We start from the raw sequence: 15698 nt of genomic DNA on the forward strand, positions 1-15698 counted from the left end.
GCTCTGAAAGCGGAGATCCACAGAATTAAAAATTAAATGAGAATTGACTTAGGTCCCCAGACAGACATTCTCTGCATTTCAGTGTCACTTTTGCTATTGTCAGCTTAAATTTAAGCTCAAACAGTTTCTAAAGTGTCGCTTCATCCCACCTCAGGGGACTCTGAGCAAGAAGTCATGCTGAAAACAAAGACCCCCAAAGCCACAGTGGGGGGGCTGAGCCCTACCAAGGAGTACACGCTGCAGGTCTACGTGCTCAATGGCTCCCAGGAGGCCTTATTTGCCAAGAGGAAATTTGTGAGTAAGTAGAAAGAGCTACGTTTTACCACTCTGAGAGCTCTTGGAGACGTGACTTCTCAGAGCTCATTCTCTGTCAGATGAATGGTAGAATTTGTTTGAATTAATTTGTTTGAATTGGAAGGAGCCTTTAAAGGCCATCTGGCCCCAAACCCCTGCAACGAACAGGAACACCCACAGCTCTATCAGTGCTCAGAATCCTGTCCAGCCTGACCATGAGTGTCTCGAGAGACGGGGCATCCACCACCTCTCTGGGTAACCTGTGCCAGGGCATCACCACCCTTACTGCAAAGGGATTTATTTTCTCATACCCAGTGCCCCCATAGACTGTACTGAAGCCCATTATTATTTTGTTGGAGAGGGGAGATGGTGAATACCAATGGGATGAGGGGTGGACCATGACTCACAGACCAACCTGGATTGACTCCTCCTCCCTGTACTTGCTATTTCTATAGTAGAGGACCTTAAAAATGCATCCCAGACTAGAAATAACCGAAGAAACTCAGGAGCTACACCAGGAAAGAACCTCACCTCTGTGGGCAGCTCAACAGCTGAGCAGAGCCTGGGGATGGAGGCTGCCCCAACGCCCTTGAGCACTGTCCTGACTCATTCTGGTGGGTATACATAGCAACCCAGGGCCACTGCTTTGCTATCTGCATGTGTGAGCTACAGAAATGCCATTTTCTAGGGATCTACTCTGTTTGGGACATTCATTCAGTAATACCTGGGGCTCAGTCTTGTACCTTGCTTGTTCATACAATCTTAGAATGGCTTAGGCTGGAAGGGATCCTACAGATCATTGAGCTCCAACCCTCTGCCATGGGCAGGATTGTCAATCCTTAGATGTTCCTCTTAAATACTGAACTACAATAACCAGCCCAAAAATATTTGCCCCTCATGCCATCCAAATGAAACACATCCATGGATGTCTGGGGCTGGCAGGTATTCAAATTCAGCACATACAGACATATCCTTCAGCTGAGCACTGCTCCTTGGGGAACAAGCTGCTCCTGAAGCCTTATTTCCAAGGCTCTGAACCCCATAGCTGCAGTTGGTCTTCAAGAGCAAACAGGGTCTGCTCTATCTAGCTGGCTGTTTTCATAGACCCTGTAGGATTTTTATGATCTCTGACCCCACAAATGTGGCTGAAATCAGCCAGTGGTTGGAGCAGGTGGCATGGCGATAACACAGGAAGGGACAACATAATTTTTTTTCTGTTTGGAGCACAGCAAAAGAGAGAGCTGAAAAGAAAAGGCACAAAGGGACTCAGCCCAAGGGCTCAGGAGAAACCACAAGAAGCCAGCCCAGTGTTGGTGCGACACAAACACCATCACCCACCACAAAATCATCCCAGCATGCCACTGCAAACACAGAGCGAGAGTCTCTAGGAAAAGAAAAACCCACAAGGGATTCACTGAAGAGAGGTGAGAGTTGTTTCAAGCACGTCCTGCTCTCTGTCCCCCACTGTGTTCTCTAGTGATTGTTAAACACAAGGCTTCCAGCCATCTCACTGTCACCAAGGCTTTCAGGAGCACGAGTGCTGCTGCTGATCTTATTTGCTAGATCATGCTTTGGAGAGCTGCCAGGTATCACTGAAAGAGCTCGGAGTTCTGCAAAGCATTACAAATTTAAAGGAAAACTGGAGCTAAGACAAAAATTCCTTCACGAGGGAAGGAATTTCTTAGTGTATTGATTTCCCACTGTTCCACCTCTTCCTGCATCAGCCAGATCCATACATGTTATCATTCTCCAGCATACCATGGCATCGTGATTGTCTTCTTCACATTTCCCAGATGATTGATCCTTGCTGAAACTCCAGATCTTTCAGCTGAATGGGCTCACAGCACTTCTGAAGTGGTGGGAGGGGGATTGGCTAGAACGTCCCTGTTTGGTCCCTTGATACCAGTAGAAATTCATGGCCATGAGAAGAGATAGGAGAGTGACCCATTTGCAACTCACTGCAGTTGGATGGTACCATTTATTTCCTTCCATCAAAGATGGAAAACTCCATAACTAAAAAATATTCAGGAAAGATGCATTCAATCATCAACATGCCCTATCTCATCCTCTGTTAAGCTGCTGGCCTGGGGTGGGGGGAAGGGCAGTGCTTGAGTGTCTGTGATGAAGAATTTTGCAGAGAGATTGGATTTAATATAACACCAGGAAATAATTATAGCCCACAGGGGATCTCACAGTGGAATGGAATTAAGCGATCACCTGCAATTCCTTTGGAGACTTAGGCTAGATAAAAGGGAAGCAAGGGCTGGGGCTGAGACGTAATGGAGCTGACAGCTTGCAGAGAGCAAAGCTTGGCCTAGGCACGCACTTCCCAATGGGTTTAACACTTTCTTTGCAGAAAGGTAGCTGCTCACTACTCAGCTTCTTGATACTGAGACATGTTGCCCTTAGCCATGTGGTTTTCCCAAGGTGCTGGGATGTGTTGGGCTGGCAGATGGTCCAAGGCTTTACACTGCCGACTTACTTCTCATCTTAAAACTGAAATATTTTTCCTCCTTTACAATTGCTTCTCTCAGTATCAGACGTTGCTTCCTCTCAGGTTCCCAGTTTCAGTGTGACACATCTGCAATGACTGATATTGTCCTGCTTGTGGATGGATCGTGGAGCATTGGGCGCAACAATTTCAAGCTCATTAAGGAGTTCCTGAGCGCTTTAATTTCTCCGTTTGATATTGCCCAAGACAAGATAAGAGTAGGTAGGACACTTTCCTGTTTCCTGACCTTGGGAAATGCCTCCGGAAGAGACCTTGTTCTTTGTTTCTGTGTTATCATGCTGTCCTGGGGGGTTTTATCCCTTTTGGCTGGATTCTGTGCGCCGATCTTGACAACTTTCCCATCTGGTAGCAAGCTCTGGCCTCTAGCGGCTGTAAGGAAGAGCTGCACGGTGAACAAAAGCGACGCGTGGGCAGCCCCGGGCTGGGTGTTGCGGGAGAGCTTGATGCTGAGACATGCTCGGGCTTTGCTGTCTCCCTCTGATGGGATGCTACAGATTATGACACAAAGGTGGGGTGGCAATGCCACGCTGGAGTTTCTGTGATCTCATCTGAGAAAAGAGCCACGGCAGCTCTGAGGGATGCTGAACCCAGCAGATGACTACAGTCTGCTTCACACAACGGCTGCGTGTGAAACAGGACAACATAAATCCTTCCTGCTCCTTGCAGCTAGCTAGTTTGTCCTGGAATAACTTTGAGACCTCAAAATGCTTCAGAGCACCTATCAGGGATTAGTACCACTATGAGGAGAAGTGGATCTAGGACCCAGGTCTGCTCACCTCCCATCCAATTCATTACTTTGTGCCATGCACTCATGACAAGCCCAACACCTCCTCCCCAGAACAGGTCTCCTCTTGCAGCCTACATTGTCTTAAACAGTGTTGGTGGCTCTTGCCTTCCCCAGGGCTGTCCCAGTACAGCAGTGATCCCCGCACAGAGTGGGATCTCAGCACTTATGCTACGAGGGACCAGGTGCTGGAGGCAGTGAGGAATCTGCGGTACAAGGGTGGCAACACCTTCACAGGTAACCCCATCACCTCAGTAAGGCTATGTTGGGGGAAGTTGTTCCCATGGGATAGCATCTTTCCTGGAGGGGCAAAGGTGAATGAGGGCAGAGACAAGGATAAAGGTGGAGGCAGTCTGCTGGCTGTAGCCCACCATCCAACTGTCCTCCTCCCCAGGCCTGGCGCTCACCCATGTCTTGGAACAAAACCTGAAACCAGATGCTGGTGCCCGGCTGGAAGCTGAGAAATTGGTACTGCTCCTGACTGATGGAAAATCCCAGGATGATGCCAACCTGGCTGCTCAGACCTTGAAAAACGTGGGCATAGAGATATTTGCTATTGGTAAGATCATAAGCCAACGTACCTTCACACATCATGCTGAAGGTTACGTTCCCTCAACAAGGACAAGAACATCCTGAAGCTATAAATCTAAGGTAGTAAGTAGTTGCATCAGGGCTTAGAAGAAAATCAACTCATTTATTCAGCACAGGTAGTGCCTTCAAATGAGATTTTGTTAGTTTAGAAAAAAATCACTCATTCAGAAGAGAGGTTTTACACCTGCTATCTATAAAGACCTTTGCCAGCCTCAGCAACCTCTGCTGTGAGAGTAATATTCTCAGCTGTGGAATTAGGCAAGAGAATTTTGTAAATACTTTGTAATTATTTTGTAATTACTGCCTCTCAGAACTTCCAATTTCTCTGAATAATAGCATCATCTGCTTTTTACTGTCTGGTAGCAATAATGAGACACAAAATAATTTCAAGCGGCTCTGTCCATGATAACTAAATAAGTCTGCTGAAGTGTAATGCGTGGACAACAAAATTACATAGAATACCATCCTAAAACTGCAACCTCCAGCACTTTAGGCGCTAATATAAGTCAGGAACACACAGGCAAGGCTTGATTACATAGAAATATGTACCTAGATTTCTTTCATTGACTGATTGTAGCTTCTGAGCTTCAGCTGTGTGCTGGCCTGTGCATCTGAACTGACTTGGAGGTCAGGAACTGCCTGGGGTCCATGCTTCCCCTTTCTGACTAAAGGAAGGTGGTGTTGTTTGGTCCTGAGACATCAGAACCATAGTATTAATCCCCAAGACCTTTGTTCTCACTGCAAGAGTGAGGGGGAAAGGACCCCTGCCTCACTCAGGCAACGCTAAGGTGGCCTAAAGGCTAGCACTGGAAAACAAGATCAGTTGTCTGCTGATGATCCTCACAACCAACATCCAAACAGGACGCAGAACTTGTCCTCTCTGAGGAGTTTCCTCAGCCTTGTGCTCTGCTGTCTGTAGGGGTGAAGAATGCGGATGAGGCTGAGCTGAAGCAGGTGGCCTCAGAGCCATTGGAGCTGACGGTGTACAACGTGCTGGACTTCCCACTGCTCAGCTCCCTGGTTGGCAGGCTCACCCGGGTCCTGTGCACCAGGATCAAAGAGAGGAGCAGCAAGGAGAGCGCAGGTGAGGTGAAATCTTGGTGAGGGTTGAGCTTCCTCCTGCTTGCCACCTTCTTTCCTTGCCATCAGAAAATCTCCTTTCTCATACCTTTCCCTCCATGAGCTCCACCACCTCCTCAGCACCATCTGACTCTTCCTTCCTGTGCTGATCTCCTTGCTCAGTGCTACTGCTGCCTGAAAACACTCCTTGCCAACATGTTGGCCAGGTCCAGCTGTGCTCCTGGTATTTACAAGACACTCGAGATGCATCTCTTCCATTCTCACTCCCCCTGCTGTTGTGAGCAAGCCATGGAGGGACTTGTAGGTGTTTCCATTCTCTTGCTCTTGGTTTAGGTATTTGCTCTTGTCCTTGCCAACACAGGCAACAGCCATCCTCACCACAGCGTTGGATACCTCTTGGTGGTTGTAAATCACTTAATGGCAAAACTACCATTGTAGGCAACAGGAGGCTTCTATTTCCATTTTTGTTATTCTACTGTGTGAAAAATGCATTGCAATCATCTTCTTCTCTGTGTTTCTTTCAATCAACAGGAGGAATTCAATCCATAAGAGCTAATTTGAGAATACATTAGTGTATGGAAGAAATACGGAAGGAGAAAGAAGAGATAGCAAAGCATCTATACATATTTATTTTTTTTCTCACACTTTGAGTAATCTCCAAGGCGTTTTCAAGTTAAAACCAAACAGCCTATTTCTTTTCTTCTATTTTTTTTTTTTTTTTGCTGGAGGGCAGTTTGCATGATGTACAAGAGAGTTAAGAACTACTCCAGATGTTAGCTTAGATCCTCAGGAGAAATATCACGTACATATTTCCATCTCTCTCTTCTCTCAGATTTGCCTAGGGAGACTGGGAAAGACAAACTTTCAAGCACACATTTATTTTAATGCTCTGTGGGTAGACATAGACATAATTTGATTCATTCTTATTAATTTGTACTTGTTTGATGTAATTGGGCATCTTTTTACAGGTACAGGTTAGCCTTAAGGATGTTGGTTGCATGAAAAAAGAAGCCAAAATTACTTCTTCTGGTTCATTTTGAAAAATCTTCATAATTTAAAAAAAGCTGGGTCATGTTTTGGATTCAGGCAAAAATGCATATTTCTGTTGAAAAGAATATTCCCAGCAACCAGAAGAATGTGCAAATTATTCTCTATGGAGTATTTACGTTCTCTGTTTGCTCAGTTTTTAAATATTTATTTTGCAGCAGTTTGGAATAGTTGCTATGCTCTGTAGGGAAGGGGACTGCAGCTCGATTTTAACAATGGCAGTCATATTTTTGAGCCGGAAAGTATGTTTGGTATGAGAAGTCTGAATACAAGAAAGTAACTGTGTTTTCAATTCCCAGGTAGCGCTGTGAAAGATATCCCTGTGAACACAGGTCCACAGCTGAGCCCAACCGACCTTAAAATATCAGCTGTGACTTCTAAAAGCATGCACTTGGCCTGGAGTCCTCCTCTGAGCCCACCAAAGAAATACCGGGTTGTGTATTATCCATCAAAGGGCGGCACTCCCAAGGAGGTAAGAAGCTTTGTTGGGCACCTGGAGCTGCAGGGCCTTCCAGTCAGTGGCTGGGAATTCAACCAGACTTGGGTAGACAGAATGAAAAGGGGAGGAGTGCAGTGACTGTGGAACATCAGCTAAAGCCAGAAAGGAAACTAAGCACTGACTGAGTACTGATGTGACAAGGTGATAGGATAGCAATTCAGAAGAGGAAATGGGATAAATACTATCTTGCTAGAACTACTGCAAGCCATGCTGCTCATCTCTGACAGAAGGATGCTCATCTCTGACAGAAAGAATCAGAAAAACAAATCCAAATGCTTGAGGGGTTGTCCTTAATGATATACTTCAACTTTTCGTTAGCCCTGAAGTGGTAAGAAAGTTGGACTTGAGTATTGCAGCAGGTCACTTCTAAAGGAATATGATTAGGGCCATGTGCAATGTGCTTGTACAGATCCAGTCCTTCAAGGATGGAGTCCTCACAGCCTCCTATCTACATGGTTACCAGGGAAGACTGCTTCAGCTGTTCCTTTGCCAGAGTGGCTGGCATCTCCCGGACTTGCCTGTCTTCCTTTGTGTTTCAGGTGCTTCTAGATGGAGCCATCTCCTCTTTGAGTCTTTCCAATCTGACCTCGCACACCGAGTACCTGGTGTCGGTGTTTCCTATTTATGACACAGTCGTTGGGGATGGGCTGAGAGGCGTCACCTCCACATGTATGTCCTGAGTAGAGAGTGCTCCTCTGACGCGTGTTTGTGGGAGGTGAACTAAGCCCTGTCTGTGCAACCACCTCAGTCTGGAGCCTGGCACTGCATACTCCCTCTTCCCTCTGGTTCAGACGGTTTGTCTGCTACTGTCTCCATCCTTGGAGATGTTCAAAACTCAGCTGGATAAGGCCCTGAGCAACCTCCTCTAATTTGGCTCAGCAGGGTTGGACCAGAGACCCTCAAGTGTCCCATTTCACCCATGTCATTCTGCAAGTGACACCACTGTGCTGAGCTCACCCTGCCATGGGAGTAACACACCCCAACAGACATTTCTTACAGTCCCTAGTCCCTTTTCCACCTTTGGGCTGCAAATGAACTAATCCCTCTCCTTGACAAGTGACCTCTGCACCGTGTTAGATGGGGGTTGGGTGTCTCCCAGGTTGTTGTAAAGCCAGCTCTCATCTGGAGCTGGAGCTGTTGCAGACCTCATGTACTGAAGGTGTCTTTCTGCCACATTTCCCCCCTCCAGTGCCTCTGTCTGCCCCCCGCTCCCTGCGTGTCTCTGAGCTGAGCCACAACAGCATCAGGCTGAGCTGGAAGGCGGCCCAGGGAGCCACGCAGTACCTGGTGCTCTGCTCTGCAGCCCCCGATGCAGCAGAGGACTATATGACAGAGGTATGTTCCATGAGAACAGTGGCAATATTGCTTTTTCTATGTCTGGGCTCTCCTCACTTAAACAGTCCAAAATTAGTGCCTGCCTCTCTGGGTGGGGTTACGTTCTGATTATATAATACAGGGCAGACCTGAAGCACAGAAACCTTAAAATCCTTATAGACTTCTATGGTGAAGTTCATAATGTGAACATTTTAAAGGGAACATTCAAAATGTGAACATTTTAATGAGTTATTGGTACCTGTAAGAGTACATCGCCTCTTTGACAAAGATTCTCCTCCTGATGGCACAGCTATAGTGGCAATGGCAGGATGGCTTTCTAAACAGAATCATTAAGGCTTGCCCTTTGCTGCCAGTGTATAATTGCATTTTTCAAAAACCATCTGAATAGAAACCAATATTTTAAATTGCATTTTAGCATATCACATCATTTCCACAGTTGTTTGACCTATGCACTTCAAAAGTTCAGTGCACTGAAGCTATGGGATACCTTAGAAACCAGCATTACAGTGTTCCCAGCGTTTTATAAAGCCCTGCTCTGCTGCATGCAGACTCCTGGAAGTCGCTGGGGTGGGTCCCTGCAGCAAGCAGGCTGTGCAGGAAGGGCTGTGCCTTGCAATGTTAGCGGCAGGTGGCAGCAGCCCAGCTGCTATGGCCCTGCTTGCAGCATACAGCTCTCATGCAAGCTTCCCAGACCTCAGAGGAAAAGAGGCTCATTATCTCTCACTTAAAACCTTGCTCTTGCAAGGCCTCTTCCATCCTCTCACTGTGTCACACAGGGATGCTGCACCCTGCTTGTCCAGGGGGCAGCCAGCGACTGCTCCCTGCACAGGGTGCTGCAGGATGGCTGGAAATGGGAGAGAGTGATTGCATTCTTTTAGGGGGAATTTTCACCAAGAATATAATTTTTGGATGCTGCTGTCAGAAATCCACCCCAAACTTTGTATTTTCAGTAGTGGAAGCCACTCTGCTTTTTACGTCCATACTCATCTTTCCATTATAGTGTCTTTCCCAGGAAAATCTCGATATTTTCCATACAAAAAGGAGTTGTTTGAGATCACTGCAGGTGCCTTGATCCAACTCAGAGTAATAGCATCACCTCTGTATAAGAGATACACCCCTGCAGGCCATGGAGGAGAAGGTGATGTGACCTCTCAGTGTACTTGGTGCCCCCTGGGAAGGGAAGGAGGCAGAGAATACTGAATACTCTGATAGCACAGAGCCCGTGTCCACTTGGTCAGGTACCACCTATGCAACCAAAGGGACTTCAGGCCGTGTCTCTGCAAGGCCTTGTTCTGATGAGGGCATTATAGGGTACCCCAGAATGGAAGCATTCCTCAGATACCCAAAACTGAAATATCTCTCCAAACTTCTCCCTGTGGCAGGTGAAGGTGGCCGAGCCCGAGGTCCTTCTGGACGGGCTGTCACCCAGCACTGAGTACTCCATTGTGGTGTATGCAGTGTATGGGGAAGATGCCAGTGATCCAACCAGCATCCAGGAAACCACCTGTAAGTGCTGCTGCTCATTAATCTGTTTTTAAACACTAAGGTGGGAGAGATTAGGTAAGTTTAGGGGTTTCTTGTATGTTGCATGTGGCTTGCAAATCTTGCCTCCCTAAGGAGGTTTGTAATCACTTGGTGAGCTGTGAAACAATGATTCTCTCCTGGTAAAAGAGGACTCCTGAAGGAGCTGCTCCTTAAGATCTTTTTGTTTGGGGAGAGAGGGGGAATTGCATGGCCATTTCTTCACCTAAAGCACCCATAGCTTTCCATGACATCCCAGAGGCAACTACACAGTGAAATGAAGAATATTTTGGAGACTTTTAGTTCAAGGTGGAGTCACCCACGAGCAGCAGGAGGCATCCAGTGACCTTGCTTTGGTGCAGCTTTTCAAACCCTGAGTGCTGTCACTCGCTGTGTTGCAGTGGCCTTGAGCCCTCCCAGGTACCTGAGCTTCTCAGAGCTCAGCCACGCGTCTGTGCGGGTCAGCTGGGAGCCAGCATCACCAGCAGTGAAAGGTCACCGCGTCACCTACGTGTCTAGCAGAGGGAGCAACACTGGGGAGGTGAGTCCTCAGGGGCTGCTGGAGGGAGAGCTGGGAGGTTACAGCCTGCCCTGTTCTCTCTGGTGTATGGAGGGAGTGTTATATCTGAAATGGGCACTTCTGAGGGATATGCTAAGCCCTCTGCAGCTGCCTCCGAGTTATTCTCTCCCAACCCATCCTTCTTTATTGCAGGTTGAGGTTTCTGGCCCTGCAACGTCCGCTGTTCTGAGACCACTGTCCTCCCTTACCCAGTATTTCATCAGCGTCCGATCTATGTATGATGAGGGTGATTCCTTTCCAATCACTGCCAATGTCACCACCTGTAAGTAGGGAATGGAAATGTTTTCAGTCTTATTGACCAAATTGTTCTGTGTATGCCTGAAATGGGATGATTTCAATGCTGGTCCCAGCAGCTTATGGCCAAAATCCTTGTATAAAAATGATGACTGCTGGAATCCCCACTCTGTGATGTTAATAGTAGAGGTGAAGGAAGAAAGGAAAATGGCAAATGAAGAAAACACATTACATACTGCTAACTTCTGTGTCCTTGGGAGCCTTCTCTCCTTTGTAGTATCAGAGTGATATGTATCCTCTCCACAAATGAAAGGATCTTCCTTAATTAGGGTTTTGAAAACAGTGTACTCCTCTCCGTCCTGATGGCTGTTGCCATTTGGATGTGAAGAAGTGAAAGACAGGCTGATCTCAGACATCTGCCTGGCTGATGCTCTGCTCTCCAACCATCTGCTCCCCACCTCAGCTCTGACAAGGTGCTGTCAGGGCTTCAGCTCCTTGTCCTCCTGCATCCCTCAGTGAAGGTCCCCCCGCCGCGGGCGCTGAAGGTTTCCGAGCTCTCCGAGAACAGCCTCCGGCTGCAGTGGGAAGCTGTCGCTGCCTCTGATGTGGTTGTCTATCAGATCAAGTGGAGCACAGCTGGTGGAGAGAAGCCTCAGGAGGTATGGACCCGCGTGCAGCTAGGTTGGGTTTGTGCCTGCTCGATAGATCCTGGATGGATATTATTCTCAGAAAGTGTGGTCAGGCACTGGAACAGGCTGCCCAGGGAGGTGGTGCAGTCACTGTCCCTGGAGGTGTTGAAGAGAAGGGTAGATGTGGCATTGAGGGGCACGATTCACTTGGCATGGTAGTGGTGGTCCTTAATGATCTCAGTGGTCTTTCCAGCAGCTCTGTGCTCACCTGCAGGCATGGCAGAGAGCTGCAAGTCAGTTTGGGTTCACACACTTGGGAGCTTCAGCGCTAAGACAGGATCTGTCCCACGCTGGCTCTGCTGAGTGCTGTAGTCACCTTGAGTGCTGGAAGCAGGAGGGACAGCGGGGTGGCAGGTTTGGAGTCCTGCAGGCTCTGGGAAGATTGCAGAAGTGTTCTGGAAAATCTCAAGGATGAAATTCAATAGGGACAAACAAAGTATTAAGCTTAGGCAGGAATAATTAAAGACAGGTATACAGGATGTAGAACAAACAGCTAAGGAGCAATTCAGTAGAAAAAGATCTGGGGTTGCAGAGAATCACCAGCCCACAATGTCAAGTAGTTGTGGAAAAGGCAAGTGCAATAGTCAGGTATTTGTAGGGGTGGTAAGCCCTGGCTACTCTGGGTTTAATACTCCTCAGGAAGGATGAGTTCTTACTGATGAGAACATAGAGAAGGTTGATCAGAATTGGAGCTGATGCGATAGGGGTAGAGATGGACCAGGTGACCTCTTACATCCCAGGCCCCTGTTGTCACAATGAGTTATTGAGTACCCCCTACAGAACTTCACGTTTAAGCTGGAATAGAGGTACAGTGGGGCTTCTATGCACAGATCCTCTAAAGGATGGGAACTGACCAGAGGTATTTCATGCTCATCTCAGGCTGACTGCCTTGTACCAGAGACTCTATGTTGTTGTACAGAAGTAGCTGTTAAATATAACTGGCTACCAGTGCACGGGCATCTACTCTGCATTCATGAGGGCTGGAAATCTGCCTTTGCTTGGATTTGTGCAACCCACAAGAGTCTACTTTGTCCTCAAAGCCCTGTGCTAACTCATTTGTGCCTGCAGGCAGTCTGTGAGCCAGACACTTGGATGGCATGAACTTGCTCAGGGAAGCCTGGGAATTCAACTGACTCATTTCTTGCCCTGCTGCAGCTCTCCATCGCTGGAAATGCGGCAACTGCCATCCTGCCAGGCTTGCAGAAGAACACAGACTACAAAATATCCATCTGGGCCTACTACAGAGATGGTGCTCGAAGTGACACGGTTTCCATTCAGCACAGAACCAGTAAGTGATCAGTGCTCAGTCTCTACAGCCTAGTGATAACAAAGAAGGCACAGGATGCCTCAGACCCAGGTACAAGGCAGGAGCTCAGATCTGGTCATCCTCACCTCTGAAAACCCCTGGATATCTAAACATGGTTGGGATTCACCTATTAATATTCTGAATTTCTCCTGATAAAAATACGCTGGGCAAGCATGAGCTGGCTGATATACATTTCTTCCCCTTCTGTAGCATGTGTCAATGTGAGTGCGTTAGCTTTTCGTTGGATGTTCAGCTGAATATGTCACTGTGCTGCCTAATGAATGTTTCCTGTTAGTAAAATATTGTCTGCTAAGGAGGGTGTGGGTTTCTCCAGCTACATCATCGCTGAGCTGTGCTTCATCTCAGGGCACTTGAAAAAATGATAGAGAATCCTTTAGGCAGACTCTGCGTGGAGGCATTATCTAAATCTTGCTTTGTACAGGCAGGATATGAGGTTAAAAAGCAGTACTCCCAGAGGTCCTCTTAATTAATATTGCCTGTATAATGGCTTTGTTGGCAGCAAATGGAATACAATTCATTCAGCAGCGGCAATTCTCTCCTCCTTCTCTCAGCTCTCAACCTCCTTTGCAGAATAAAGTCTTTTAGGCTGGTGTTGAGCTGATGACGCTCAGAGTAGATGGCAATCCTGGAACGAGAAGCTCAGGTTTTATTAATAATGAATAATAACAACTTTTGTTTATTGAAAGCTACCTCAGGCAAGTACCTAGGAGATGCATGCCAACAAGAACAAATAAAAAATGAAAGCATTCTACAGCTCTGTGAGAAAAACGAGAGCTGTTTAGAGGTTTCAGAAGAATGAATAGCTGTTTTAAAGCATGAAGTACAAAATGTCAAAGCCGCTCCTTCAACCCACTGCCAATGGCATGTTATGGTGCTCTTCTGAGCTTATTCAAGCAAGCCAATCCTTGCTGACATTGGCACCCTGACAGGAGACAGGGAAGACAATTTGGCTTCTGCTTGTAAGCTGCTGCTCTTGTTCAGGAACAGGGATGCCCATGCCTTCACATTACTGGCATGCATGGATATTCCTCCTCAGGACTGTATAACACAGGAGGGTTGGCAATGGTCAGTCGTCCAGTCCCTCACTGCCATTGCCTTATTTATATACGAGCCCAAAACTCAAGCAAAAACCTAGTGCCAAAGGGAATGCTTTAGCATTGTGCAAAATGAATGGAACACTTTTTTCCAATTCTTAATCTTGACTAGAAAAAAATAAGATGTTTAGGCATATTTTTTGAGTAGAACAGTTAAACAAGTCCTTCTCTGCAGACTTACCAGAGGGCACAGTAGGAGCAACAGCGTGTTGGTGTATTTCCCACAGATAACTAATTTATTACCATGCACTTATCCACAGTTCTAGTATACCTTCTTATCTCTGGCATATTTAGATCAAAGGCTTATTTGTGTCAAGAACTCTCCTCTCATTATATTCCTATAAATGATCTAGCATGACAAAGGCTTCGTCCTTGACTAAAGGCTCTACACAGTGATCACCTGTCATATTAATAAACAAATCTTGTGGTACTTCAGGTGGACACAAACCTTGCATCCAAGCTAGTGGGAAAGCAGAGGATGGCCTCTGGAAGAGGAAGTTGCTGGGAAATAGGATGGTGCTGACCAGGGACCCTTGGAACACACTGGAAGTGGTTGCTTTTGTTCTTGCTGAGAAGTTGGTAGGGACCTCTCTGTTACAGTGAGGAGAAGAAAGAAAATCCAGGCTGAGGAAAGAGAGCTTGAACCACAAAAGTCACCTGTTTTGTTCTGGAGGAGCCAAGGGTATCGGGTCTCTGTCTGTGGTGACTAAATGACTCTACATAGAGTCATTTAGTTGAGACTTTCTGCTCCTGGATTGGAGCAGAGCATCTCACCCTCTACAGCACAAAGAACAAGAGGGCAGTCTAGTGGGAGTGTTGCTAAAGCTGGGCTGACTCTGTGCTGAAGTGGGTTACAGAGTGCTTATATGTCCCAATCCTCCAGCAGAGCTGTGCCAGATGTGTCTGCATATTCTTCCTCCTGCTCCTCAGTGAGCACACACTGTGAGCAAAAGGGGTTGAAATATAGTGAAGAAACTTCAGCCCGTGGCATTGAGGGAACAGTTATGACCTATACAATCACTGCAGATGGGTACTGTGATGGAGCAGACTCCAGAGCTTTACTCTTACTAGCCCAGGATTCCCTCCACGGAAGAACAGGAGGTAACGGAAGCACAGATGGTGCCCTGGGTGTCAGAGATGCTTCCTCCCCCATGGGCAGCTCTGGGAAGTGACCTTTCCCCTGGCTGTCACATCCATGCTGTCAGACTGTGCCCAGCCTGGGGGCTTTCTAGAACAAACTCAACTAGGAAGACTTCCCTTAACTTTCCTTTTGTTCATTTGAACAGTCACCACTTGCATCAGCTGAATGAAATAGCCAGTGCAGACAGCAAAGATGCAGAGGTATGGCATAGCACTAAGAATAGCAATGTTGAAATGACTTTTCCTCCCACACTTGTTTTCTTCTTTGCTTTGCCTTGCAGTGATGCACAGCAACAGCCTCCAGCCTGATTCAGCTCTGGGAAAACTTGGTTCAGCTTCAGTAAAAGTAGGCTTGTTGTGTCCAGAAAAGGGAAGGAGGATCAATGAGGATGCAAATAATCTTCATTCAACATGTGCTTTAAGGTCACCTCAGCCTTTGCTGGGTGGGCAGAAGAGCTTGTTTGTGTTGCAGGTAAAACTGCAGAATAGAAACTTCATAGCCTGAGTGTGTGTCCTTGGCTGCCTTTGGGACTCACCCATCATTTTTAGTGTCTTCTGAAGAAAAAAAATAAAAATAAAAGCTTACTTTCCACTTTCAGGACCTCTTTGTCTTCACACCTGTGAGGATTCAAGGCTAGATATTTATACAGAACAAGAAACTGCTTGGAAACAAGCTCCTGAAGTTGGTGACCCCATACTTGCAGCTCCCACATGTGACTCCTGTAACACTACCACAATACCCATCTGCAGTGATCATAGAGGTCATATTTTTTTCCATCGTTGCCATGGGCTGATCTTTCTTCCCTAGTTTTCAACCTCTTTTGTTTGAACATGGATGGATTCAGCTCCCTCTGCCTTTCTCTTAATGACTCCCAGCCCTTGCTCAGAAAAATCACTCCATTTCACTTCAACTGTCTCTGTTGCCAGGTTCAACTTGCTACACGGTGGCACTCCAGGGAAAGAAATGCATT

At 46.9% G+C, this 15698-nt stretch overlaps 1 protein-coding gene across 1 annotated transcript in view; it reads left to right on the top strand.

The window, feature by feature from the left end:
• Window positions 1–15698, top strand: part of COL20A1 (collagen type XX alpha 1 chain) — a 44673-nt gene that overhangs the window by 7092 nt on the left and 21883 nt on the right. The window contains exons 4-18 of the mRNA XM_065754305.1: window positions 155–298; window positions 750–908; window positions 1524–1718; window positions 2852–3007; window positions 3708–3827; window positions 3985–4149; window positions 5101–5265; window positions 6608–6780; window positions 7347–7476; window positions 7997–8142; window positions 9525–9648; window positions 10065–10204; window positions 10376–10505; window positions 10994–11136; window positions 12322–12454. Coding sequence (XP_065610377.1) covers window positions 155–298; window positions 750–908; window positions 1524–1718; window positions 2852–3007; window positions 3708–3827; window positions 3985–4149; window positions 5101–5265; window positions 6608–6780; window positions 7347–7476; window positions 7997–8142; window positions 9525–9648; window positions 10065–10204; window positions 10376–10505; window positions 10994–11136; window positions 12322–12454 — 2223 coding nt within the window. The remainder of the gene's footprint in view (window positions 1–154; window positions 299–749; window positions 909–1523; window positions 1719–2851; window positions 3008–3707; window positions 3828–3984; window positions 4150–5100; window positions 5266–6607; window positions 6781–7346; window positions 7477–7996; window positions 8143–9524; window positions 9649–10064; window positions 10205–10375; window positions 10506–10993; window positions 11137–12321; window positions 12455–15698) is intronic.

Source organism: Cyrtonyx montezumae, unplaced genomic scaffold (genome assembly GCF_038088225.1).
Source record: "Cyrtonyx montezumae isolate F1298 unplaced genomic scaffold, pur_monq_1.0 scaffold_9, whole genome shotgun sequence".
Lineage (NCBI taxonomy): Eukaryota > Metazoa > Chordata > Aves > Galliformes > Odontophoridae > Cyrtonyx > Cyrtonyx montezumae.